Genomic DNA, 27,857 nt, shown 5'->3' on the forward strand with positions numbered 1-27,857 from the left:
TAAACTGTGGCCACTAATCACTGATTCAGAATCACTGGGTTTGCTTGTCAACAGTATAGATTTCTGGGTCCCATCCAGATTAATTGAATCAAAATCTCTTGGAGTGGGTCATAGGATCTGCTCAAAAGAAGAAACAAAACACAAGCTCCCGGAGATTCATATGCACACTGGAGTATGAGAACTGCTAGGGCAGCTGTTTTTAAAGCATGGACCACCAGTAGCAGCATCGCCTGGAACCTGTCAGAAATACAAATGCATTGGCTGCACCACTGACCTCCTGCACCAGAAACTGGAAATGGGGTCCAGCAGTCTGCGTTCAATGAGGCTCCAGTGATCTTGCTGCCTGCCACAGTTTGCAAACCACTTCTCTGAATAAAGAACCTCTGGTTCGAATCCCAGCTTGGTCACTCGCTAGCCATGTGACCCTGGGAAGCTTATTTAACTCCTCTGTGCTTCAGTTTCTTCATTTGTTAGTTGGGTATGGGGTGTTATTGGTTGAATTATGCTCTCCCAAATGCATATGCTGAAGCCCTCACGCCCAATACCTCAAAATGTGACCTTATTTGGAAATAGGGTCATAGCAGATGTAATTAGTTAAGATGAGGTCCTACTGGAGTAGTGTGGGTTCCTAATCCGATATGACTAGTGTCCTTATAAAATGGGGAAATTTGGAGACAGACAAGCACACAGGGAGAATGTCCCATGTAGAAAGGTGTTATATTGCCACAAGCCAAGGAGCTACCAGAAACTAAGAGAGAGAGACTTGGAATCAATCTTTCACTAGTACCACAGAGGGAGCAGGGCTCTGCCCACACCGTGATTTGGGACTCTTGGTCCCAAAGAACTGTGAGACAATACATTTCTGTTTAAGCCACTCTGTCTGTGGTACTTTGTGACGGCAGTGCTAGCAAACTAATTTGGGGGCATTTGGGATGAGACACGTAGCACAATGCCTGTACTAGTGGTTTCCCAATAAATGGGAGATTTTGTTATTTGAAAAGAAGGGGGGAAAGTGATTCTGTACACTGCCTCCTTAAGTAGGGGTTAAACCTGAGAATCAAGAAATGAAACAAAGCCGAACATTCCACCCAGTGGACTGAGGCCGGGGTGGGCGGCAGTGGTGGTGTGAGCCAAGCCTCCCGGCCCTGGCTGGAGGCTAACAAACAGTGGACAGATGGTCACCATTTCTGGTCACTCCCGATCTGGATAAGAACCAAATGAGGGGTCCAGAGGCAATGGCGTGTTCAGCTCTGATGTAGCTGTCCTCATCTCTAAAGCTCTCTGTGGAGGCCTCAGCTGCCTTCCATGAATTGTCCCAGCCCTTCCTGGTCAAAAGCATCCCTGGGCTTCCCTGGTGGCGCAGTGGTTGAGAATCTGCCTGCCAATGCAGGGGACACGGGTTCGAGCCCTGGTCTGGGAAGATCCCACATGCCGCGGAGCAACTGGGCCCGTGAGCCACAACTACTGAGCCTGCGCGTCTGGAGCCTGTGCCCCGCAATGGGAGGGGCCGCGATAGTGAAAGGCCCGCGCACCGCGATGAAGAGTGGTCCCCGCACCACGATGAAGAGCGGTCCCCGCACCGCGATGAAGAGTGGCCCCCGCACCGCGATGAAGAGTGGCCCCCGCTTGCCGCAACTAGAGAAAGCCCTCGCACGAACCAAAGACCCAACACAGCCAAAAATAAATAATAAATAAATAAATAAAGTAGCTATAAAAAAAAAAAAAAAAAAAAAAAAAAAAGCATCCCTGTCCCAGGCACCAGAGTCTATTACCAGTCCCCTGATCTACTCAGACCCTCCAAAACTGTGTGTGTGTGTGTGTGTGTGTGTATGAGAGAGAGTGAGAGTGAGAGAGAGATTCACTGAATCACCTGAAATGAAATGAGTATTAGTGAAGCAGAATAAAAGTCCCCTTCATCCCTCTCACCGCGTAGTTATCTGGCTGCTGGTTAGACAGTGCCCAGCCTCTGTAAGCGAGTGACTTCTTTCGCTTCTGTTTGTTCACCAGACAGCAGGAAGGAGCCAGGCTACCTCGGACTGCCGTCTGTGCATGTTACCTGAGCAACTGGGGATCCACTTCTTTCCTGCCAGCCCCATTCTACACCATGCCTGGCACTGGGGATTGGAGCCCATTTTGTAAGAGTTTGTCCCAAGGCAGCTGGCAAGCCAGGTTTATCAAGGGAGTGGCGTCTTATGCAATTTCCAAGGTGCTTTCCCTTTTAAAGCCTGCACCACTTCTTCCAATTCACCAAGGAGGTAGATATCATCTGAGGGATAGTGTTCCCCAGTGGCAGCTGCTCAGTGACAAAGGGGATCATCCCAGCAGGCTGGGCCGACTTCCACCGCTGCCCTAGGACCTGCGCAATTTCATGCCGACTCGGGGGAGTTAATCAGGCTCAATCATGCCATATCATCACAAGTGTGACCCTTAGGCCTGCTGTTAGCGGACTTCAGTAGTTAACAGTGAGAGGCCTTCTGTTCCAACAGGAAGCTAGCATTCCAACCAACTGTAGAGTTTAAATTAAAACTCCCTACTGACATCCCATCCAGTTCTTGAATATCCTCTTTTCCCTCCAGGCAGTAAGGGAAATAAGGGGCACTAGTCTTGAGTTAGTAAGACTCTGCGGTGTGAGCTTGTGCAATTATGCAACCTCTGAATTTCAGGGCTCTGGTTTTTCTCCTTTAAAATGGATTTAACAATACTTCTTTGGCTTTTCTCATAAGGTTGTTAAAATTCAAGGAGGTTGTGTATGTAAACAATAGTGATACACATGTAAGCACTGCACAGTAGTGAAATGGATCATGGCATTGTAAACGTATCCTATCCTGCTTGTTGGGTGGGGTTCATTGACCTGGGTATAATGGCTTTGCATATGTCTTTAAAGAATGCAGATGAAATTCAACATTAAAATAGCAGATTGAATAAGGACAGACTGAAGAGAACTAACATCTATGGGCATTATCTTATTTAATTCACTCAAAAATCAAGTGAAAGAGAAGCTGTAACCGAGTAGCACCCTATGGGGTCTTTCGAGGACAGACCCCCTCAAGTCCTTTGCCTGCCTCTTGTTTGTAGAAAAACTTTAGCCTCCTAGGCCTTCCCGGAGTTCCAAAGAATATATTTAATTAGAGACATGAGAAGATGCAGAAGCAAAGGAAAACAGTCAAGCAAGACAAAATAATAATTTAGCCATTAAACAAAGTCGAGGACCTTTAGTTCCTCCTCAAAGGCGGTAGATAATATTCTGAGCCAAATCCTTTGAGCTGTTTTGCAGCTACTGAAACCCCACCAGGTGGAAGAAGTTAACTGCATGCTGCCCACAAGCACGTAGACCGACCCCAGACCAGCTGGAACCAGAAGGTTGATGTTGTTAACTCCCAATTACCTCACCACGAGCTGATCACGCATTCCCAACCCCCCTCCCTCACCCTGTCTTTAAAAACCTTTCCCTGAAAGCTAGCCATGCTGGCTTTTAAGCACTAGCTTCCAGGACTCCTTGCTTTATGCCCTGCGATAAACCTCATTTTCCTTCACCACGACCTGGTGTCAGTAGACTGGCTTTACTTTGCCCAGGCCAGTGGACCCGTTTGGTTCAGTTACAAAGTAATGAACCAAATGTTAAACCAGAGGTTCCCAAACTTTCTCAGTTCAGGGTCCTCCTAGCGTGTCAGCATCCCTAGGAAAGGAAATACCTAACTATTTATTATGTAGTCAGGTTCAAACAATTTAATCCACATTGATAGTCTAACAACTTAGCACCTGTTGGGCCCTGCACATCTTCACAGATTTTAGAATCAGATACAACTGCCAACTCATTTCTCCTTCCACATTCCTTTCATACAGTTCTAGTATTTTATCACAGATGAAATTTTTGCTTGTCATTAACATAACATCAACAGAAGGCATGTAGTGATTTAAGATTGAAAATGAACTATCTCAAGCTAGTGGTTCACACAGCATTGGACCAATGTTGCTGTGTTTCCCAAGAAATGTAAAAATATCCCAGAGAACCCCCTGCGAATTCACTAGCGTGCCTCAGTGCACAGTTTGGGAACTAAGGTAAAAAACTAATGCTCAAAGGTGTGAAGTAACTTCCAGTCAGAGCTTTTCAAATGTTAACTTGCACAGGGATCCCCTGGGGGGTCTTGTTACACTGTGGGTTCTGATTCAGCAGGTCTCGAATGGGGCCCGAGAGGCAGCTTTTCAAACAAGCTCCTGAGTTTGGAGGATACGGCCAGTTCATGGACCACGCTCTAAGTAGTGAGGCTTTAAGTGAAGCAGCCAGGAGAGGTAGGGCAGTGAACAGTCCACATCTCCAAAGCCCATGTTCTTTCCCACAACCATACTGCTTCTCATATAACTTCTAGAAATTAGAATTTCTAGAAATTCTAGAAATTAAAATTCCAGTTTCTAGCTCTGCCCATAATGAGGCTTGAAAGTTCTCTCTCCCATCCACAAAATAACCAAGAAAGCTGAACAAACCAAAAATCAACAACTCCTCTTAGGTCCATCAGAGAACTGAGGTCACAAGACAAGCCACTGCCCCCAAACCTGGAGAGACCAACAGGCAGACGCAGAGAATCACAACTTACCAGAGCAGAAACGTCCGTGGAAACCAGTGCCCGGGAAGGAAAGGCTGAAGTGTAACTGATGACTTGCTGGAGAGTTAAACCTCCTGGGAGGCGCCCACACTTCTGTGAGTGTTACCTGCAGGAGCCCTGCCAGGTTCTCACAGGGAAGATGAGAGAAAAAGCTCCTCCTACTTCTGAACAGGGGAGGGGGAAAACAGCCTTTCTTAAATACACCTGGAGAATTCCATTCTTCTTAATTAACAAGGCCTGCCCTCAAAAGAAACCAATTTACCAGAGCCTAACCTGCTGAGGTTTTACCAGATCCTAACCAACCTGGGGGAATGAAAATACCCAACTCGGCCCTCTCTAGCCTCCCTGTCTTGCCGAAAAGGGAAGCAAACAAAACAAAACTGAGAAGCTCTTGTGAAGGTCACAGCCCGGGCCCAGGCTCACTAAAAGGGCTGTGATCTAATCACAGGACCACAGATGCTTTCGCTCCATATCACCTTCCGCATCACAAGGGCTCCCTATAACAACTGGGGGATACACCTGGGAGAACTGTGCCTCTCAGAAGATTTAAGAAGCCTCTGGGGAAATCCAAGGGCAACAGGGGAGGTAAAAACAAGGACACTGGAGGAAAGTTTAGGCTCTAACACCTACAGCTCCAGCAAACAGAAAACACAGCCCAACCGCAAGCCAGATAAACACAAAACCTCACACTAATGGCCTGTTTCCTTCAGTTCCTTGTACCCAGTACTTCACGTCCCGGCTCACGACAAAAAATTATAAGGCACGCTAAAAGACAAAAACCACCGTCTGAAGAGCCTCCAACTCCCTGGCCCGTGTTTCATTGTCCCATCAGACTTCACTTACAAAACACAAATTCAAAACTAAAATTATTCAGAATTTTAGGACGGAAGGCACAGAGCATTACAGCCCAAGCAGGCCACATGTCTGTGAAGCCAGCCTGCACGCCAATCACAGTCTGGTCAGCAAGTGTGACTCCGGTTATTCACAGCTGAACTCTGTCTGCTTCAGATCCTGCCCGAGAACTAAGTTCTGGAAAGGACGGAGTTTTGAGCAGTTGGTCTTACTTCATCAACTGTGTTTTCCTTCAGATCACAGTACAGGCAGACCTCAGAGATATGGTGGATTTGGTTCCAGACCATCACCATAGAGTGAATGTCACAACAAAGCAAGTCACAAATTTTTTGATTTCCAAGTGCATATAAAAGTTATGTTCAGTGTGCAATAGCATTACATCTAAAAAAATAATGTACATACCTTAATTTTAAAATACCTTAATGCTAAAAAATGCTAACCATCATCTGAGCCTTCAGCAAGGTGTAGTGGTAACATCAAAGATCACTGATCACAGATCATGACCACAAATACAATAATGAAAAAGTCTGAAATATTTTGAGAATTACCAAAATGTGATGCAGAAACACAAAATGAGCAAATGCTATTGGAAAAATGGCACTGAGAGACTTGCTCCACGCAGGGTTGTCACAAACCTTCAATTTTGTAAAATATCTGCAAAGCACAATAAAGCAAAGTACAATAAAACGAGGTCTGCCTGTACTGTTCCTGGTACCACCTGTAGCTCAGCGGGCCTGTGGTAGCCCACGTGCTTTCTCACTAGACGCATGCCTTGGCCCTGAGGGCAAACCCTCTGTCCTGCTGCAGGACAGAGCCCCCAGTCCTGTGTATGCATCTGCCATGCTCCATCACACACTGAGGGATGTCTCCTCAGTGCAGGCACGCTTAGCTGTTCTCAGATGGAAACAGTATGTATGAAACGCTGCATGTCATCTGCAGAAGCAATTCAACCGAAAGACACTCTCATAAGATATTTACTTAAAGCAAATCAAAGCTATTCAGTAAGACAAACAGTAAAACATGGGCGACATTATCTCACTGCAAAGAGGATTGCCTCAGCCTCACCGACACTCATGGCCATGAGAACATAAGTAAAAACTCAGCAAAGCCCTGGTCCCAGTGGGTGTTCTGTCAGCCATCAGAATTTAGGCACCAAACCATAGTTCATGCAGCATGTTAGAAGCAGTGGAGGGTCAACTGCAAAGGGGAATCATCCACGGCTAATGACTAATAATGCAACAGTAATTGTAACACAGGGATAGAAATTGCTATCTACCATCACAAGTGCCTTTTTGAGGGTGGATCCTGGAAAAATGAAAGGCTCTTTCATTCTGCCCAGTTCCCACATGGGTTTGGATGTGCAGAGTTTGGCTTGGAGCTAAACTTTGGTAGTGGGGACAGTAAGGAGCTGAAATTGGAAGGACCTGGTTTTCCTCCTGAAAGGAAGGCAGTAGAGGAACTGAGTAGGAAGCTGGAGTTTGCACTATGGAAAAAGGGCCAAGCGATTTTTTTTTTTTTTAAATAAGGGATGTCTTGAATTCAATGTTAAATTGTATGTGTTGCTATATTAATGGGATGGTACGAAATGCTGATTGAGACCCATTTCTGACTGCCGAGGTTACAAAGTGGTGCTGTGATAACAACAGATAATACAGGGCACTGTAAAGAACCAAGTTCCCAGATTCTCCAGGTCCGAGGGGCTACCAGCATTCATATGGGATCTATGTAGACAATGAGTCAGACCTGCAAGGGGGACCAACTCCTGCTATCAGCAGTCACATAAAGGTAAACCAGTGCGCAGTAAAGGGTTAACCTTGCCCAAAGAAAGGTGGGACCCAGGTGAGGCTCCTAGGAGTTAACCTCTGAGCCCGTGGAATAGCCTGCCTGATCAGTGTCTTTGTTTACTGGTTGCCTTGGACCACATCGAATAGTCTACGCCAACAACGTGATCTATGATGGAGGCCTTGGGCCATATGGTATCACCTTGACCTCTAAGGGCTGGAGACTGAAGTCAGTCCTATGCGTGGTCAGCCATGCTCACATGACTGACCCCCAACAAAAACCTTGGATACCAAGGCCGGGGTGAGCATCTGCGGTAGCGATAACCTGGGCACGTTGCCACACATCACTGCTGGGAGAAGTAAGCACTGTTCCACGACTCCACTGGGAGAGGACCAATGGAAAATCACACCTGGTTGCTCCTGGACTCTGCCCAACACACCTCTTCTGTTTGCTGTGATACGTCATAATGGTGAGTATAATCACTTTTCTGAGTTCTGTGAGTCCTTCTAGAGAACCATGGGACTTGAGGGTGGTCTTGGGGACCTCCTGAACTGCAGCCTGTCTCTTCTTCCTCTCACCAGGTAATTGCAGAGAAAAGAAAGGGTGGGGGCCACAGAGCATCCCCATCCCCTCCCAGTTCTGCAGGCTCAGGTCACAGGACCCTGCCCTGCCCTGAAAGGGGTGATACTGACAGGAGAGTGGAATTTTAGAAATACACAGCATGGAATTTTTGTAACCAGAAGAAGACTGTTAGAATAACAAAGTGATTGGAAAGTAAGAGTCAGCCTGAGATGTGGAGGGAGCCTGTCTGATGCTTTAACAGAGGCCAGTGGGAGGAGTTGTTGAAAAAAAGATTCATATTGATACCATACCATTTGAGATGCCTCAGTGAAGCTGGCCTTCACACAAATGTTCCTTCTGCATAGGGCAGTCATTTTCAACCCAGACTGCACTTAGAATAAGGCCCTAAGGCATGTGGGCCTTATCAGCAGGGATTCTATTTTAATTAGGGTGGTCTAGAGGGTTGCCATTACTAATTTTTTTTTAAATTAGCTTTATTGAGAAATAATTTACAAACAATAAAATTACCAGTTTTAAATGTACAATCTGTTGAGCTCTGAGAAATGTACATACTAAAAACACTACCATAATTATGATGCAGAATATTTCCATCTCCCCAAAATGTTCCTGTCTAGCCTGTTTAGGCTGCTATAACAAAATACCACAGGGTGGGGAGCTGGTAAAGAACATACACTGATTTCTCCCAGTTTTGGAGGCTGGGAAGTCAAAGATCAAAGTGCCAGTATGGTCAAGTTCTAGCAAAGGCCTGCTTCCTGGTTCATAGCTGGTACCTTCTCTCTGTAACCTCACACAGTGGAAGGGGCTAGGGAATTTCTCTGGAGCCTCTTTTATAAAGCAGGAATCCCATTCATACGGGCTCTGCCCTCGTGTCCTAATCACCTCCCAAGGGCCCCACCTCCTAAGACCATCAACTCTGGGAGTTAGGATTCAACATATGAATCTGGGGTGGTGGAGGCCACATTCAGACCACAAGAGTTTTCTTGTGCATCTGTACCTTCGATACATTCCTCTAATCCCCGGCCCCTAACAGTGATCTAATTTCTGTCTCTATAACTGTACCTTTTCTAGAATGGATATAAATTATATCATATGTAGTCATTAGGTCTAATGTCTTTCACTTAGCTTTATGTTTTGAGATTCATCCACATTGTGCTTATCAGTAGTTTGTCACTTTTTATTGCTGAATGATTTCCTAATCTATGTATATACTGTAATTTGTTTATCCATTTACCAGTTGGTAAATATTTGGATGGCTTCAGTTTTTGGCTCGTATGACTAAGTCATCTATAAACGTTTAAGGACAAGTCTTTGTCTTGACATGTCTTTTTATCTCTCTTAAGTAAATATCTATGAGTGGCAGTGCTGAATCGAACGGTAAGGATCTGTTAAACTTTATAAGAAACTGCCAAACTTTTCCAAACTGGCTGTACCATGTTGCATTCCCACCAGCAATGTGAGGGAGTTCCAGTTACTCCACATGCTTGCCAGCACTGGTTTTATCTTATAGGTCCTCTTTTATCAGAGTTTGATGATTCTTCGTTTTAAACTTTCCCTGTTTAACCTCCTGTGTGGTTTTAAGCTCCAGATTGGATGCAAGCAAACTGATACAGATTTTAAACCATGAATTCAATTTTTCAGTTGATATAGAACTATCATGTTACCTATGTCTTTTTTATTTTTTTTTTAGTCTTTACTGAATTTGTTACAATATTGCTTCTGTTTTACGTTTTGGTTTTTTGGCCGTGAGGCATGTTGGATCTTGCTCCCCGACAAAGGATTGAACCCGCACCCCTTTTATTGGAAGGCGAAGTCTCAACCGCTGGACCACCACGGAAGTCCCTTATCTATGTCTTCGTGAGTAAGCCTTGTTAGTTTATGTTTTTAAAGGTATTTGTCGGGGAGTGACATCATCAAAATGGCAGAATAGAAGTTTTCTACTATATTCCCCCCAAAGAACACCAGTCAGACAATCATTCACATGTCAGAGAGACTTTGTGGAAGTCCAGGAGTCCAGCAGAGAAGTTCCAGCACATCACTGGAGGAAAAAAGAAAAATTCTGAGATTGGACACATCAAAGAGGGTAAGAGGAACAGCTGACTTGACCTACATCATGCCTCCCCCGGGTAGCTGAGCTCGGGGGCCAGAGAGCCTTTCTCAGCCTGTGATTTCTCCTGTGGGAGAAAGTGAGTGTGTGAGCGAGCGCCTGGATTCTCCAGCTGTGTGGACGCTGCCAAAGAGGCTCGTTTCATCCAGAGCTCTAAGTCAGGAGCTGCACACACAGACAGACCTTTAGCTAGACTAACTAAAAAAAAAAAAGAGAAGACTCAAATAAATAAAATCTGAAACAAAAGAGGAGCTATTACCAGTAATTCGCCACAGAAAAACAAAGGATCACAAGAGATAATGATGAATAATTACATGCCAGCAAATTAGATAACCTAGAAGAAATGGGTCAATTCCTAGAAATTTACAACCTACCAAGACTGAATTATGAAGGAATAGAAAATATGAACAGACCAATAATGAGTAAAGAGATAGAATCAGTAATCAAAAACCTCCCAACAAAGAAAAGTCCAGGATAAGATGATTTCACTAGTGAATTCTACCAAATGTTTAAAGAAGAATTAGCACCAGTCCTTCTCAAACTCTTCCAAAAGACTGAAAAAGAGCGAACACTCCCAGGTTCATTTTACGAGGCCAGTATTACTCTGGCCAGACAAGGACACTACAAGTTAAGAAAACTATAGGCCAATATACCTGATGAATATAGATGCAAAATTTTCACTAGCACATTAGCAAACCTAATTCAAAAGCACATTAAAAGGATCATATACCCTGATCAAGTGGGATCTATCCCTGGGCTGCAAGGATGGTTCCACAACTGCAAATCAGTAAATGTGATACACCATGTTAATATACACATAGACCAAAGCAATTGTCAAAGTACTGTAAGAGCTTGCTGAAGTTGCAATGGAAATACAAAAGATGGGCACATGGTCCAAGTGGACTGAGAGGCAGGGAGCAAGGGGAGAGGGATCAGATCAGATATAGATTGCCAGAGAAAGTGAAATCTAAGAAGAAATGTAAAGGATGGATACAGACCAGATAGATGAAGAGAAATAAAAGAATCCTCTATGCCAATAGTTCTCAATCCTGGCTGTATGTTGTTTTTTTTTTTAATAACATATGTAATTTTGAGGTCTGTGAGTGAAAAAGCTATTCCAGGCCTCTCTCCTTGGCTTGTAAATGGCTGTTTTCTCCCTGTGTCCTCACACCATCTTCCCTCTATGAATCGAGGTGCATAAAAAATGAGATGAGACTTGTCCCAATTTCCCCTTCTTATAAGGATATCAGTCATATTGAGTTAGGGGCCCCATCCTGCTACAATATGACCTCGTCTTAATGAATTACATCTTCAATGACCCTATTTCCAAATAAGATCACATTCTGAGGTACTGAGGGTTAGGACTTCAACATATGCATTTGCGGAGGTAACAGTCCAACCCATAAAATGTGTATGGTAGCAATTATCAATTTACAATTTCATGTCTTTGAGAAGAAAATCTCCCGAATCCTAGCTTTAGGAAGCAGATGACATTACCCCAGTGGTTGCTGGCCAGTGTGCTACCACATTCTGTACAACGGGATGCACAGCTGAGCCTCCTCTGATGCCTTTCCCTGCCTTTCCCTGAAGATGTACCCACTCTGGTGACATGGCAGATGAAGTGCTCAGCTGAGTGAATCTCGAGTTGCAGAAAAGAACGGGTGATGGTCTGTATGAAGTTATCTCAAATTGGCTACAAAGAAAGACTGGTCACTTACCAAATGCTGGATAACTCTGCCTTGTAGATACAGAAGGAATCCCAGTGGAGAAGAAAGCAAGAAATACTGAGAGAATATTGCAAAACTGATTTTTTAAAAGTATTTTAAAACTTGCCCTCCTAAACTGGTGTCCGCTTATACCTCCATTCACTGTACTGCCTCAGGCACAAAAATATTGAACGCTACTGCTGCATTAAATGACCTGTTAGATGAAAAGATTAAACGGTTGGCTCTTAGGTGATTTGGGGGCACTGCTGGGCTCTCATCGTGCTCTTGAGGTCTTGCTTTGGCTGCCTGCCAATCAGACAGCCTCAAATCCCAGCATCCAGGGCAGTTTGGAGATGCTTAATCAAGAGGGATTGGGTCTGATCTGGGACGCTGAGAGAAAGTTTTACAGATTAATTCATTTCCGTAGGGCAGAAGAGGCTCGGCTGCCTTGCAAGCATGCGAGCCACTAGATGGCGCTCCATGCTCATACTGAATCTGCCAGAATTCAGCATCTCCAGAGTCTGGCCGGCTTCCAGGACTGGCTTATCCTTTGGGCACCACAGGCACAGGGCCTAAGGCCCACCATACCTTTAGAAACCCATGAAAGTATTTTAATTTCTTCTAAAATCATGAGAAAACAAGGAATAGAATACTCCCTGATTATATTCAACTTTATACAGTGCAGTTGTTAAATATACTTTCAAATATATAAATACTTATATATACATATATATATTATTATTATTATTTCTAATACAGGAAGGGGCCCAAGAAGACAAAGTGTCTAGGGCCCACAAAAGTCATAATATGGCCCTGATTGTTTCCCTGCATCACATCTGGAGTATTGATCAAAAATGTCACTGAAATTGAATGTAGTTCCAGGGCACACCTCTCCTTGTGGACGTCTTTCAAGATGCATGCATTCATAAACTTATTTAACTCAACAGATTTGTTCTCAGTCACATGTCCTCTTGATTTTACCTCCTAAATCCCTCCCCTATCTGTCACCTTCCCTGCACACCTATGCTGCCACCTTAGTCCGGGGCACTGGAACCTTCTCTTGGACTTTGACAACAGCTTCCTACTGGCCTCTCTGCCTCCAGGTCCTTCTCTAAGCAGCCAGGGTCATTTCCCAAAAATCAAATCTGATCATGTCAAGTTTTTTGCTCGCATCTAAAACCCGCCATGACTCTCCACCGCCTGTAGTAGTGGTCTCTCAAACGGGGTATGTGTACTCGAGGAAGCAGACAAGACAACTCGTTGGAGCACAGAGAGAAAACAGAACTTCTACTTATATTTCCCTTTTATCTGCTTCTTTAAACATTTCTGGGTTTTCGTTTTGCTTTATTTATTTACACAACACATGTGCGTTACTTATACATAAGTATACATGTATTGGGAAAGGTGTCGGCTTTCAACCTTTTTTTCCACCAGAAGGATGCATCACTGAAAGTGTTCGGGAACTTTCAAAATGATGTCCAAGCCTTTCCGAATCGCACACAGGGCCTTTTCGAGATGGATCAGACCGACCTTTGGGATCGTCTCTGCTTGCTCTAGCCACACAGAACACCCCTTAAGCGCTCAAAGCTCTTCAGCTTTCCTGCATTTACAAATATTTCAAGCATAGGCTGCACCTCCCTAGTCAGCATCCTCGTCGGACCAAGTCCACCCCCCCGTCAGCAGCCAGCCCCCGACTCCTGCCCTCTGCCGCCTCCTCTCAGCAGCCCTGCTCTCCCATGTGCCGCCTTAGCGATAGCCTATTTATTTGTTTACGTTTTTTCTTCTTCCTTTCTTTATCTTGTGATGAGTTGTGTGGGTGGGTGTCTGGCTGTGTGCGCACGTATCCACAAAAGGGTTGTGTTGATAAAGCAGCTATTAGATGCTGGGCACTGGGCTAGGCCCTACCTAGGTGTCATTTCAATTCATCTCTCATGTAGGTGACCAGCTTCTCCCAGTTTGCCTGGAACTTTCTAGGTTTTAGCTCTGAAAGTCCTGTGTCCTAGGAAACTCCTCAGTCTCAGGGCAAACCGGGATGGTTGGTCACCCTATACAATAATCCCATTATAGGGGCTTCCCTGGTGGTGCAGTGGTTGAGAGTCTGCCTGCCAATGCAGGGGACATGGGTTCGAGCCCTGGTCTGGGAGGATCCCACATGCCGCGGAGCAACTGGGCCCGTGAGCCACAACTACTGAGCCTGCACGTCTGGAGCCTGTGCTCCGCAACAAGAGAGGCCGCGACAGTGAGAGGCCCGTGCACCGCAATGAAGAGTGGCCCCCACTCGCCGCAACTGGAGAAAGCCCTCGCACAGAAACGAAGACCCAACACAGCCATAAATAAATAAATAAATAAATAAATTTAAAAACAAACAAACAAAATAATCCCATTATACCAATGAGAAAACTAAGGCTCAGAGAAGTTATCAAAACTTAGCTAAGCTCACAAAGCTAATTAGCACTGGGACCTGGCTGTGTCCCTCAGAAAGTCAGCACTCTTTCCACCATAGCATGTTGCCTCTTCATGGGCAGGGACCGCGTCTTATTCAACTTTGCGTCTCCATGCCTGTCATGATTCCTGCATATATTAAATAGTTGATGGATGAGTGAATGAATGAATGAATGATTGAGTGAACTCTCCAACAGAGAATCAGAACAGCTGTTACATGGTGACATAGTGAACTAACCAAGCGGTATCTCCTCCCTCTCTATGATTCTACATCATCTCAGAATATAAGAGAACTGGGCTCAGAGAGCATAAATGACTTGCCCAAGGTCACAGTTCCTGGAAGAATGTGGGGCAGGGACCAGAACTCAGGTTTCCTGACTCACACTCCAGGGATCTTCCTACTGGAACATTGAATGAAATAAGCCAAAGGGCAGAGGAAATAGTGGGAGAAAACTGGGCTATTTTTTAACATCTAACTGAAGACGCTAAGCAGCTCTGAATTGCCAGAATTTGCATCATTTAAAAAACCCTAAGATTGGGGACTTTTCTTAAAAGAAAAGAAACATAACCCTGTCAAAAAAGAGTGCCTCCAAATGAACTTATCTACGAAACAGAAACAGACTCACAGATACAGAGAACAGACTTGCGGTTGCCAAGGGGGAGGGGCAGTGGGGGAGGGATGGATTGGGAGTTTGGGATTAGCAGATGCAAACCATTACATATAGAATGGATAAACAACAAGGTCGTACTGTATAGCACAGAGAATTATATTCAATATCTTGTGATAAACCATAATGGAAAAGAATATGAAAAAGAATATATATATGTATAACTGAATCACTTTGCTGTAAAGCAGAAGTTAACACAACGTTGTAAATCAACTATACTTCAATAAAATAAAGTTAAAAACAAACAAGCAAACAAGAAGAGTGCCTCCACGTCGGGAGGGCTGAGTACCAGAGCATGAAATACAGGAAGTGCCATATTTGTCGTCCAGAGGGAGCCTTTGTTCTTGTCAATCCTCCCCACTGTGACCCAGAAACAGTCAAGCCTTGGGTCCACAACAACCTGGCATCTCCAAGTGGAAGGACTATTTGGAGAAGCAGTGGCCAGGCACTGCCAGCCAGAGAAGGGGCAATGCCCCACACCCACCTCCTGCACCACTCTGAAATGCCCATTTATCTCCATCCTTATGGGCGTCTTTTGGCTTCCAGGCTGTGTTTGTGCTTTGTCCCTGGCCTTTATTGACCTCTTTGATTCTGCGAGGAAGCTCAGCCCCGGGCAAACGGGAATTTCAATGCACAATGGAAAACATGGGCTCCTCTAGGGCCGCTGGCTGATCCCAGCCTCTTGACCCTGGCCTTTCCAGAGAAGTTGTGGTCCCAACCCTGCCTGTGCCAAAGAATAAAAGGAGCCCAGTGGCGACCACTGGGGCCAATGCGAGTGACTGAGGGGACTTGCCCTTCTGTTCCTTCTGGGTTTGCCCTTAAGGCTCTTTCCTGGGAAAGAAGGGGAGGGAAGGAAATGAAGCTTTGTCTTTGCATTCTGTCCCCCCCTCGACCCCAAACTGGGGCGGCAGGCTGCCCACTGAAGCCACACCTGGTAACGTTCCGGCTGCTTATGTATGGCTGAGGAAGCAGGGTTGCTCAGCCATTGCGAGAGTGAGGGAAATGCTAAGCCCTCGTGGCATCTGGGAGGGTCAAAGTTTAGCCCTGGCAGGATTGTTGGGGTGACGATGCGGGGGCGAAGCCTCAGCAGAGGACAAGGATTCTCAGTACCCCCATCAGCGACAGTGTCGTTGTGAGCAGGGCTCAGCTAATGCCTCCCCTGGTCTCCGCTGAACTGTGGACGGTGTTCAGAGCCTCGAGGAAGAATGTGACAATGGTGGCCCGGGGCCCCTGGGCTGATTGCTGCTGGCGCAGACCTCAGGCCTGGCTTACCTGGAACCTGCTCTGGGACAGGGGACTTGGATTTACCCTGCAATCAGCGTTCAGGAATGTGCTCGAATCACTACCAGCTCCACGGACAGGCAAACACCACAACACCGGGAGGGGCCAAAACGACCTCCCTGGCCCACCCCAGCTCCAGGAGATCGTCAGCCAACCCTCGTCACCCACGGGGACCTGGAGCAGGCAGAGCTCGCCCTGTGATGCTGAGAATCCCGCCGATGCTGCAGCATCACTGTGCCGAGAATTGCGTCCACCTGGGTCTGTGACAGATACCTGAAGGGTAAAGCTGGGCCGTCGGAGGCACGCAGTGGAGGGGAGTCCACGCAGGCTGGAGGGGCCGCGCCAGCTTCCCTGGAGATGCCGAGCCTGGGACAGCTGGGGAGTCGCTTAGCGAGGAGCAGAGAAGAGCTGCAGGCCGTCGGCCTCATCCGGGGCACCGTGCGCTGCGTAAGGAGCGGAACGTGCGTCTAGTTCACGGACGCAGCCCCGTGTGGAGCACAGCGCCCTCTAGTGCCCCGGGCGCCTGCTCGGTAACAGGTGGTTGAACGAATAGCTTGGGAGCCGGGTGCCTGAAAGGTTGAGCTCGGCTGGAGCGGAGCGAACGTGTGTCTCTTGCGGTGGTGTTAGGGTGGGGAGCAGTACCCAGAGGAGAGGCTGGAGAAGGAAGCCGGGCTCAGATGCGAGGTGCTCTGTAGGCTTGTTTGGGACTGTTCACTTTCTTTTGAGGGTCGAAGGCAGGGAGCGTGGAAGAGTGAGGACCTGCCTGATCCATCCCACCCTGGCCCTCACCCTCCTCATCCCCTTAGAAGACAGCAGATGACAGTGCCTGCCGGACCCCTTCAAGCGTTTGGACCATTTCCAGCTCGGCTCCTTTCTCATTCCCTTGATTTCTGTATGATTAAAAAAAAAAAAAAAAAAAGACTCTGCATCGTATTGTAAAAACAGAAAACAAGAACCTACTGGACCGTGGCCCAGTAAGGCAGAGCAGCCAAGCCGTTGCCTCTCACTCACAACAGTGCCTCATTGTGTCCTTTGATTTTACCGGGGCCTCAAGAACACGCATTTACAACGGAGACGCAAATGCTGGGCAGGATCAGCACATGCCCACCAGATGGCGCTAATGGCTCACATTCTGGTCCCGACAGCGACGCAGGCCGTCAGGCAACAAATAGTCATTAAGCGTCAAACGTGCACGGTTTGCTGAGCTGAGCACTTTGTAGATAAAAATTCCTGCCACGCCAGCCTCCCTGTTGGTCCTTAAACTCCAGGTGCACCTTTAGGATCTCTGCACCTGCTGTCCCCTCTGCCCGGGCTGCGGCTCCCCCAGGTGTTCGCATGGTTGGCTCCCCCTCCTTTCAGGTCTTCTCAGCAAGGCTGTGTTAGTGCCCTGGTGTAGCTATGACACAGTCCCACAACTGCGCGCCTAAAACAACAGAAGTGTATTGTCTCGCGGTTCTGGAGGCTGCAAGGCAGGGCTGGTTCCTTCTGAGGGAAGGGTCTGTTCCAGGTCTCTCCCTTGCCTTGGAGATAGCGTTCTCCCTGTGTGCATCTCCAAATCCAACATTCTTATAAGGACACCGGTCCAACCTGACGGCTCACACCAAAAGGACTTCATTTTAACTTGATAACCTCTGTAAAGACCCTGTCTCCAAATAAAGGCACACTCTGAGATCCTGGGGGTTAGGACCTTCACACGTGAGTTTTGAGGGGACCCGATTCAACCCATCACAAAGGCCTTTCCTGGCTACCCTATCGAACGTTTCCCCCTTCTTCCTGGCACTCTCCAATCCTCTTCCCTGCTTTAGCTTTTTTTCTTTAGGAACTTCTTATCATCTGATGTACTAGTACATATTTTCCTTATCTGTCTTATTATCTCTAACTGGATTGAAACTCCATGAAGGCAGGTATCTTTGTTATGTTCGTGGCTGTTTTCCCATCACCTAAAATAGTACCTGGCACGTAGTAGGTGCTCAAATAATATACATTAGATGGAGTTGATGAGTTTGCTGCAAATTAATAGGTTACTAATGAACGAGAGGGGGCGGGGTTGCTGGTTGATTTAAAGGAAGTTAAACACTGGCAAGTGTAACCTCAGGCCCAGGGTGAGCTGTCCCTTCTTCTACTGGCCTCCCCTGCTTTTCTGCCTTACAAAGGGGACTTCATCTCCATGCAGGGCTCAGAGTCTAGGCTCAGCCCTTTCGTGCTCACACCAACTGACTCTAAACAAAACCGGAGAAAGTTTTCCCAACTGCAGAGGACACAAGTACAGAACAATGAGCATTGGTCCTTCTCAGTTTCATGTCAGAATTAGGATGCTTCTGTGTTGCTGCCAGGAAACCTGAAGCTTGTGAGGGGAGCTGCCGTCCTGGAGTTCCCGGGCCTGGGGTCCGAGGAGAGGGACAACAGGGAAAGGGGTGGAGTGGGACCAAGGAAAAGCCCTTCCGGGAGCTTCATGGAGCCCGCAGAGAGGTCGTGGCCCTTGATCAGATGTGCACAGGCTCCAGGTCTGCTCAGCCTTTCTTCTTCCTGGGTCAATATGTTAATGACAATGTTAAGACTAACAACACCATTACCCCAGTTGTGCAGGCTGTATCAGACATCTTCCTTCAGATCAATCGGCAAACATTTAGGGAGTCATTGCTTTGTCCCAGTGTTGAGCAAAGCACGTGGGGATTCAGAAGGCAACCTCACGTTTGTATCTCACTTCAGCGTGTACAGAGGACTCTCACACGCATTGTCTGTCTCATTCGCACAGCTGCCTGGCGGCAAAGATGCTGTTCATTATCTTGTTGGACAATGGAGAGAACTGAGGATGAGAAGTTACGGGCCCACAGCAGAGTAGCAATGTGGGTGCAAACCTCCTGGCACGCATCCAGGATTCATCATCATCCTCATCATAATCACAGATAATTTTCATTGAGTGTCCACTATGTACCAGGCATTGTACCTAAGGGCTTTACATCCATTTCCTCATTTTATTTCTCATACAACCTTGTAAGGGAGGAGGCATATGAACCCCCATTTTCTGAGGTGCAGAAACAGCAGCTAAGATCAAGGTGGAAACTTTCACCAGTTCTCCCAACTCTAAAATGCCTGAGCCTGATTTGAACCTGGCAGTCGGGCCTCAGAGGCTACACTGTTAACCCTTTTCCTCACCCTGGAGGTAGCCCATGTAGGATGGGCGGAGAGATGCTGCATTGTGGGACCTGCTGTAGGAATTCAGCGGGGGATGGGGTCCTCCAGGTGGGCTTGGGAGTGGACATGCCTTCCTTGGGGGGTAGGGAAGGGGGGTGGAAGAGAGAAGAGCCTGGCCAGACTTGAGTGCTGGGTCCAGGCTGGGTGCCCGGGAGAGAAGGCAGGGTGAGGCCAGGCTGTGGGAGCCCGGAACACAGTGACAGCAGAAAGGATGAGGCTCGCCTTTACTGTGGACCCTCCTTACCCCTGGGGAGGCGGCGGCAGCCAGCTTAGTCCTCGGTAGCAGGCCCTGCTGCGTTGACTCCAGGGCTTTATTTGGCTGTTTACTGCAGGCCTTGATCTCTGATAGGACTGTGGAGTCAGCACCAGGCACAGGACGGGGAAGGGGCGAGGCGCTCCTTTCCGCCCTCGTCCCACTGCCTTTCCCTTCCAGCTGGGGCCCAGCCCAGGTCAACGGAATACAAAGGATCATGAACAGTTCTTTCTTCCCACATCTGCCAAGTCACTTCCTGAAACAAAACCAAACCAATTATCTCTAGCAATCGCAGATCTGCACCAGTTTTCTTAACAGCCAGGGGCTGGAAGGGATCTTAAAGGTCTTCTGTCAGAGCCTTCATCTGATGATTGAATTGCTAGTTGGTTTTAGGTCTGTCTGCACAGCTCTGGTAGGAAAGAGCTCATGATCCTCAAGGCAAATCTGGTGGCCTGGGCAAAGCCAGTCAGAGCCCCTGCCCCAACCCCAGCTAGCTCTGAATACTTCCCAGCCTGGCTTCAAGATTTCACATCTGAAAAGGAGCAAATAAGTCTCACATACACTGATTTATTTAGCAAATGTTTGGTGCATGTTATTATTATTATTTTTTTGGCCACTGCCACGCAGCATACGGGATCCTTAGTTCCCCAACCAGGGATTGAACCCATGCCCTCTGCAGTGGAAGCGTGGAGTCTTAACCACTGGACCACCAGGGAAGTCCCAGGTGCATGTTATTTTCAACTGGCATTCTTAATGGTATGAATCAATGAATCTCCCCGAGTAGAATAGCAGTTTCCAGGGGATGCCAAGTTATTCGTCTCCTGGAGGCATCTTCCCAATCTCTTTGGCCCTGGACAGATAAGTAGAGGCCAGAATGTGAATTTGCATGCTACTGAGGTTTAGTTCTATAGCTTGGAAGGTGCTGCTGAAGGATTTTGAGCTAGGACAGACACGATCAGATTTGTATTTTAGAAAAAAAAAAAATTGATGGGGGAAATTTAGACTAAAGGGAGGAAGCCTAGGTAGACAGTTACTGTAATGATTAAGTAATGGATAGTGAAGGCCTGACCTCATGCAGGGAAAGTGGGGACAGAGCAGCTGGTGGAGAACTTGATGAGCAAGGGGTGTTGAACGTGAGGAATCAAGATAGTTCGTTCCCATGGTTTGAACTTGGCCGTCACTGGCCATACAAGGTTTTCCAGGAGAAAGGGACTTACCTGTTATGAGACACCAAAGAGCCACCGTTGCTGTAGAACTTGAGAAAGATCTTGCCAGTCTTAATTCTCGCATGTGGGCTCACTGGTTTTGAGACTTCAATCTCTCTGCTGCATTGGGTTTTTTTGTTTGCTTGTTGTTGGTTTTTTTTTTTTTTTTTTGGTCGGGACTCTCAAGACCGAGGTGACCACTGCATGGATTTTCTCAGAATGTAACTATTTTCACTCAAGTTCTAACTAGAGATTACAGCCTCTAACCCTCTAACCACACACAGACAACTTGGGAACCTCTAAAGTTCCCAGAGCAGGAAAGGGGCCTTCGGGAGAGGCGGGCTCAATACCACTTCCCAGGGTTGCACCTCAGGTGAGCAAGGCTCCAAGGTGGGGGGCTGCCTTAGGGTCTCCTCTATTAAGGCGCACCTGCTGCCTTCGGGAGCAGGGATGCTTTACTGAAGGACATCAGCAAGTCTAAAGCTTTAGGACTTTCATTCGTTTAAAGTCGTAAATGGAAAACAACTACACAAGTGGCTCACTGGGGATCCAGAAGACTTCGAAGAACTGGACCAGACCTGGAGCTCTCATCCTCCAAAATCTGATTTTGTAGCTAGTGCACCAGGCCCAGAAGGTTCATTTTGAGGTTTGCTAGAACAAGAACCAGCTTCTGAGTCTGCGGGGGCTTTCATCTTCCCAGTACGGACAATCCCAGGGAAGAAAATCTCCGAGAATCCTGAGCAATGGGAATTTCCCTTTCCCCTCCGATTCCCTTCTGAAGCTGGAGCCTAGGGCGGCTTCCATCCTCCCCTCGTCTCCTGCATTGCTCCAGATCCAGGCCTGAGCCCACAGACGTAGTGACGATGGGCCAGAACGAAGCAGTCAAGCTCAGTGGTCCTCCTCTCTCTGCTCCCCAGTGTCTGAGAGCCCATTGCCCCCCTTTGCGATCTCTTCCCATTTTCCCTTGTTACACAGAGTACCCCTTCCTAGTGATCAAGAACCCAAGAAAATCATCTGGTCTTTACCTTTTCCCACGTAAACACTAGCCCTTTGCATGGATAGAGGACAGCCGGTGGTTTTATCCATTAGGTAATGTGCAAAGTCAGTACTACCGCCCCGACGCGGACTGAGGGAAAGGGCCGTTTATCAAGAAAGCAGTGTCCTGGGGACTGTATTAGTCAGCTTCGGTGAAATTCCACCCGGGTAGCCACCCACCCCCGCCCTGCCACCCAACTGCAGCGGCTTCTAAGGATGATGTTTTATTTCTCACTCAAGTGACACATCCTTCACAAGCTGGCGAGTCCAGTGCATGGAGACACCTTTACTTGGACGCTGCGGGTCTCCCAGCAGAGGAGACATGGCAGCCACAGGTTACCTCAAAGCCTCGGTCTCCAAGCCACACGGGTTGCTTCTCCCCGTTTTTCACTGGACAGAGGAAGACATTTAGCCGGTTCTCAGCTCAACATGGTGAGCGACATAATCCTCTTGCAGGGAGAGGGATCAACACGTGCCAAAGGCCAAGCTTGGCATCAATGGGCTGGATGTATCATTCTTCCGCAGGGAGGGGGAGAGAAGAGTTGGAAGGATAAGTCTACCCCAGTGTATTCGACCCTAGTCTTCCCATTCCAATAGAGCATCATGACCACCCCTTTGTTTCATCATCCCGCCCATAGCTTTTGTCCTGCTGCTATAGTCCAGGCCTTAGGGCATCACCACCAGGGCTTGGAGCTTGCCTCAGCGTCTGGGCTGGTAAGGAAGGGACAGTACCTGGTCCCACTTGAGTGGGGTGAGGTAACGACAGGGGTTGTTGGAGTCTCCAAATCCCAGAATATGCTGCGATTTCCAGGGTCTTTAGGTTCTACAATAACTCAATGGCAGCACAAGTGGTTCAGGCTTCCATGGGTCGCCTGAGAATCTCTTCACCTACTTGTAGCGCTGTCAGCAAGTAAATGACTTCTGAGTTCCAAACATCTGAGCATAACATGCTGCCGGAACACAGGCTACAGAGCCCCCAAACATCACAAAGCAAGAAGCTCTGAGGCATGAATAGTATCTTTAACATAATCTTATATTTGGAAAAGCAGTTTTTAAAAAAAAAACACTTGAAAATACAAGATAAGGTAACAGTGACTTATATATAAGTTTTCACCTTATATTGCTTGGCCATTTTTACATATAAATTATTGCTTACTAGCTTTGATAAATACACAGCACAGTCATATATACAGAAGCAGAAAGCATGAAATATGAGAAAGAAAATACTGTTAATGGCAATTCTGGTAATTCCACAAATGTTTCATATTTACCAGCTCTTCTAATGGTGGAAAACTACAAAGTGTAGTCCCTGAGAAGTTAGGTAGACGCCCTGATTGTGGGTTTTCTATCTTCTGTTAATGCAAGCTGATAATGTCACAGCGGTCCTAATTAATGATACATTAAAAGGCAAGAGTCCTTGCTTCTGGTCATCAATTTCATCCCAGTATTTGATAACAGTGTAATACGAATACAATAAATAGGCTATGCAAATAAATATTACTCTGCTAAAAAATGTTTAGTATATACAGCTTTGCTTTATATAGTACATTTTCATCTAACTTTTTGGCAATTTTTAAAAACTTTTTTCCAGCACTAGTTTTAAGCACAATGGCTCACTCGTTAATAAGCAGGCTGAAAATTTAAGGACATGTCTTTGAAGCATTTAAAAGAAATGCTATCCATGTTAGATCACCACAGTGGACCTGATCTTCCCCATTTTAATGTTTTTGCCTAGTTTCTGAGAAGCACAGATTAGCTGTGCCATCTAGGGAAACTTGGAATCTGTGGTGTGTGTGATGGTTGCAACAAAACCACTGGGCAGGGATCGGGGCAGCAGTGAAAGCCCAGCTCCAGGGATCAAACATCACCAGCACCTTCTCTTTGATGCCACTGTGTCTCCCTACTTGGAGGTGAGTATGCATTAGTGCAACGTCTCCCTACAAGCTAGGAGGTACGGGTTTTTACTTTGTCCCTATGCTTCTGAATTTAAAGTATTCTCCACCCAACTTGCTTGTGGACAGGGGTCTAGGAAAATGAATTTATTCTAAAGAGATACTAGAATAAAGTGAACGCAGGCCATTAAGATGTATCACTACAACCATTTGGCAATTATACAGATTATAACGAAGAGTGAAGTTATTATAAAACACTGTAGTCTTTGGAGCATCTGCAAATGTGTACGGAAAAATTAAAAAAATTTTTTTGAGTGGTTGTGATTTTGCCGATAGGAACTTGTCCTGTGCTAACTTCTAAGCAGGGCTGGTTTGCTGGACTGGTGACAAATCCAAAGACCCATAGGACTGTCTGAAAATTGTGCCATAGCAAAAAGAACCCCCTTAGAAGTGCCCACGCACCTGTCGCTGGTGAAGGTCTCAGATGATAGGAGATTTTTCAGAGTGAATGGAGATTTTGTGCGATTGTGAAAATCTAATAGAGTTAGAAAGGAGCTTACAGGTCCTCCTGGCCACCCTTCTGGCCAGAACAAAACCTATTCCAAAGAGGCCTTGGCAGATATATGCAGAGGGAATATGACCCATCCCTATCAACAGGGACCCTGCTTAAGTCCCCTGCAGCCTGTTCACTTGGACAGCTCCAGACTCATTAGAAAGAGCTTCATGTTGAGCTACATCTGGTTCCCATGATTCTGCCTTGAATTCATTGATTCCAGATTCACGTCTTCTCATTGCTTCTGAAATTTCTGAGAGCTGCTGCCTGGGAAACCTCTGGAGATAGTTGTTAAATTTCAGGAAGATTTAGAGACTTTGACTTTCAGAAGACAGGGATGGAAAAGCACATCTAAACAAAACAAAATCCTCCTTTCCTTTTGCTGCCCCAAGAGCCACAAGACCATGGCTGGAGGAAACAGTGGGCAATCGCCGTTCTCTCCCAGTCTGTTTCCACCCATACCATGTGGGGTACTCTGACTACACCCTCAGAATCTGTTTAGGTGTGATATACGTGTGGATTCGTTTGGCCATGCACACATCTGAGTTGAGGTCCAAGCAGCAGGCGTTGTGCTAAAATAGTTCTCCACTGGAGCAACTGCAATAGTTTTAGTTGGAGCAATGTAGATCTAATGTGAATAACCATTTAAACTGTAAAACACAGAGACAATGTCAAAATGGCCTCGTAGGATTAGAATGGCCCAATGCTACTCCCGAGCATAGAGAAAAGACCAGAACACACACTGGTGCTGTAAGCCCACACCGTCCTCAGTAATTGCCAAGGGGAGAGCTTTTCCAGTGTTTGATCAGCCACGAGAAAAGTCTCTTTTCCCTGGTTCTGATGGCTCTGATCTCCTCCAATGAGTCTCATTCCATTCCCAGTAGCCTGGGGCATTTCTCTGAGCGGACTAGCCCTGGATGGCGCCTTTTTATAAAGCCCAGTTAATGTTCAGGACTGAAGTTTGACATGCTGGGACAGACTCTCTCTCAAAGTCCTACACCAAATTTGCTCCATGTGGTTCCTTCCAGTGATCTCTCAAGCTCAGTGTGGTTCCTGAGCCCAGGAAACAGCACTGCTATAAAGGCGTAAGAAAGCATTGGACACATCTCAGTAATGAGGTGCTGATGAGACAAGAAGAAGTGATTCTGTACAGGCACCAAGGAGAGGACCAGGCAGGGGTGGTGAGAGGGGCGCCGGGATCACATGTGTGGAAAATGAATGAAGCTAATAGGCAAAGCAGGGCCCTTGTATTTTAGCAAAGTGACAAGGATCTAGCTGGCAGGGGTGGATTTCGTTACTGTATCCCACAGGCTTTTTTGTTTGTTTGAAGGTTGAGGGAAATCCTCTAACCAGTTCTTGAGAACAGCAGGAGGTCATATTTACCGTAGGAGCCCCAACCTGTAAAAATGGGAATAAAAAGACTTAAAAGACTCTGAGACTTTGAAAAAAGAAAAAAAAAAAAAACCCAAATTATAGACAGGCTCCCTGCCTTGGCTGGGAGGTGGACTACAGGACTTCCAAGTGTCCAACATACATCAGACATTTGGATCTTTGGGGTTCTTTTCACTTGCTGAAAGATGGACAATCACCACTATTTTAACCCCTTGTTCTTCTCCAGGGAGTGCGAAGTGCTTCACACATCAAATCCCACTTAACCTCCCTGTACGGGCCGTTCTCATTCCAGAGCGTGGGCATGAGGCTGCTGGAAGCAAGCAACACACGAGGGCGTCGCCAGGCACAAGAAGGCGGGCCTTTGTGACTGTCGCCTCCAGAAACAGTTAAAGAGTGCCTGCAATGTGTCAGGCACTGTGCTTCTGTCAAAAATCGTATGGTACCCAAGAAGAGATGAGAGCCCGCTTGCACGTGGAAAGAAAACCCCCAGAAATTAAATGAATCGATTTCTTAAAGGTGACTGTTCTTCCGTGTTGGCAACGCAACTTAGTCTAACTTGCCTACAGTTGTGAATCAGTTGCGCAGAAACGAATTTCACATGCAAGCAGACATCACTAAGTGATTGTGGATGCCAAGAAATGCATGCCTTGACATTTCTCTTCTGGAGATCAGAGCAGGGATGCCAGTTGCCAGTCCTCACTAACTCCCTAGACACAAGTGGCTTTTGGTGATGTCACAGTTCATAAAGACAGAGACTGGTCCGTCTCCCTGGAAACCTAGAGATGCCATCACTGTCTTCAGGTGTTCAAACGAGCTCCTGCTTTGACGGCCTAGAAACAGTCATCTACTGCCAGGCAAAGTAAAACTCCTCCCAGGCTCACACATGCTCTAACTGAGATATCTGGTCACCGTATGACAAGAGACGGTCTCTCGTCTTGACTCTGGCGCGTCTCAAAGTGAAAATTGGATTGGTTCAACAAGGTGATCCTAAGAAACCAGACTTCTCCATTTCGAGAAAGCTTCTGCCTCCTCCTTCCGACAGCAGCCTCTCCGCATCTCGGGCAGCTGACATCACTTCACAAGCACGCTCTGGCTGGCTTTCCTGTGGATGTCTTGTGATACGCTGATAAAACTCAGCAACTTCTTTTCTCTCAGGAAAGCAATGTGCTCGGCGCTGCCATCCCCGTAGCTCCGGGGCTGTGATTCCGGGGTGGCGAGGCGTGGGGAGGGCTCACACCCGTGGCTCGATCCTGTGCGAGAGCGCAAACAGGGCCTGCTGGCTGTCAATGACGCACAGGTGATGAACGTAGGATTTTAACTCTGGGTGCTCTTTTGGAGATATGTCACCTCCTATTTTGGGGAAGGAAAAAAAGTCAATCTCATGAGAGCAGTAATGCTGTTTCTGAATACCAGTAAAACCCCACCGGAAGGCGTAGAGTAAATCCAGAAGGCAGACTCGCATTGGTCAGAATCCCAGAAGAGATGTCTTTATCCTAATCCCAGAGATGCTTTCAGCTCAGACCAGATGCCTCAGGTCAGGTAATTAGACTGGCAAGATGTTTGTTCTACCAACATTGATAGAGCAATTTCTCCTAACGTTATATAGTATTTAGTGATTGTTATTATCTCTCTCTACAGAAGGTGAAACAGCACAGACCTAGCAGGTAAGAGGCAGATCAGGACCAGAACCCAGGCCATGACGCCCCCAAGTCCATGGTCTCGGCTCCCACGCCATGCAGCCTGTCACAGTGACTGCCCCGTTAGATGGTTTTCACAGGCTCTTCTATCTCAGGCTGGAACGGTCAGAAATCACTGCTAACCTGGTGACTGCATGGACACAATAGTTCTTTTTTTTTTTTTTTGGATTTTGTATGTCCTTATTTTGGTAGGAAAATCTTTTGGTGTCCTTATTTTGGCGGAAAAAAATTAAGGGAACAATCAAATGAACGGATATCACAGAAGTGGACTAAAGGTTTGGTTTACAGGCAAAGCGGGTTCAGAAAGTGTGTGGATGGGGTAACCGTCCACGCAGCGAAGGACAAAGCAAGGGAGTTTCTACTCCCAGACGCGGGGCGGTTAAAGGGCCACAAGAGGCTTCGGTGCACGGTGAACCCGTGTGTGCCATATGCTGCTGACAGCTCTGATAAGGAACCAGAGATAAAGTAGCCTGGACAGCGGGGCAGGCCCACTTCCCATGGTCAGAAACAAACAAACAAACAAACAAAAAACGCATTAAGGCCTGGGGAGATGGGCTAAGCTGCCCTCCAGTGAGACAATGTAACTGTGAGTCTTCTTGCTTTGTGGGATTTCAGAT

The 27,857-nt window shown here is 46.8% G+C and overlaps 1 protein-coding gene across 4 annotated transcripts in view; it reads right to left on the reverse strand.

The window, feature by feature from the left end:
* Positions 1-22,742: 22,742 nt before the first annotated feature.
* Positions 22,743-27,857, reverse strand: part of RAPGEF5 (Rap guanine nucleotide exchange factor 5) — a 219,143-nt gene continuing 214,028 nt past the window's right edge. For 3 of the 4 annotated variants that reach the window (XM_036863409.1, XM_036863408.1, XM_036863413.1), the window contains one exon: positions 23,602-26,893. In XM_036863409.1, coding sequence (XP_036719304.1) covers positions 26,775-26,893 — 119 coding nt within the window. In that variant the 3' untranslated portion in view covers positions 23,602-26,774. Of the gene's footprint in view, positions 23,092-23,601; positions 26,894-27,857 lie in introns of those variants that run through there. The other variant, XM_036863410.1, reaches the window with a different exon arrangement.

The sequence above is a fragment of the Balaenoptera musculus genome, chromosome 9 (assembly GCF_009873245.2).
Source record: "Balaenoptera musculus isolate JJ_BM4_2016_0621 chromosome 9, mBalMus1.pri.v3, whole genome shotgun sequence".
Classification (NCBI taxonomy): domain Eukaryota; kingdom Metazoa; phylum Chordata; class Mammalia; order Artiodactyla; family Balaenopteridae; genus Balaenoptera; species Balaenoptera musculus.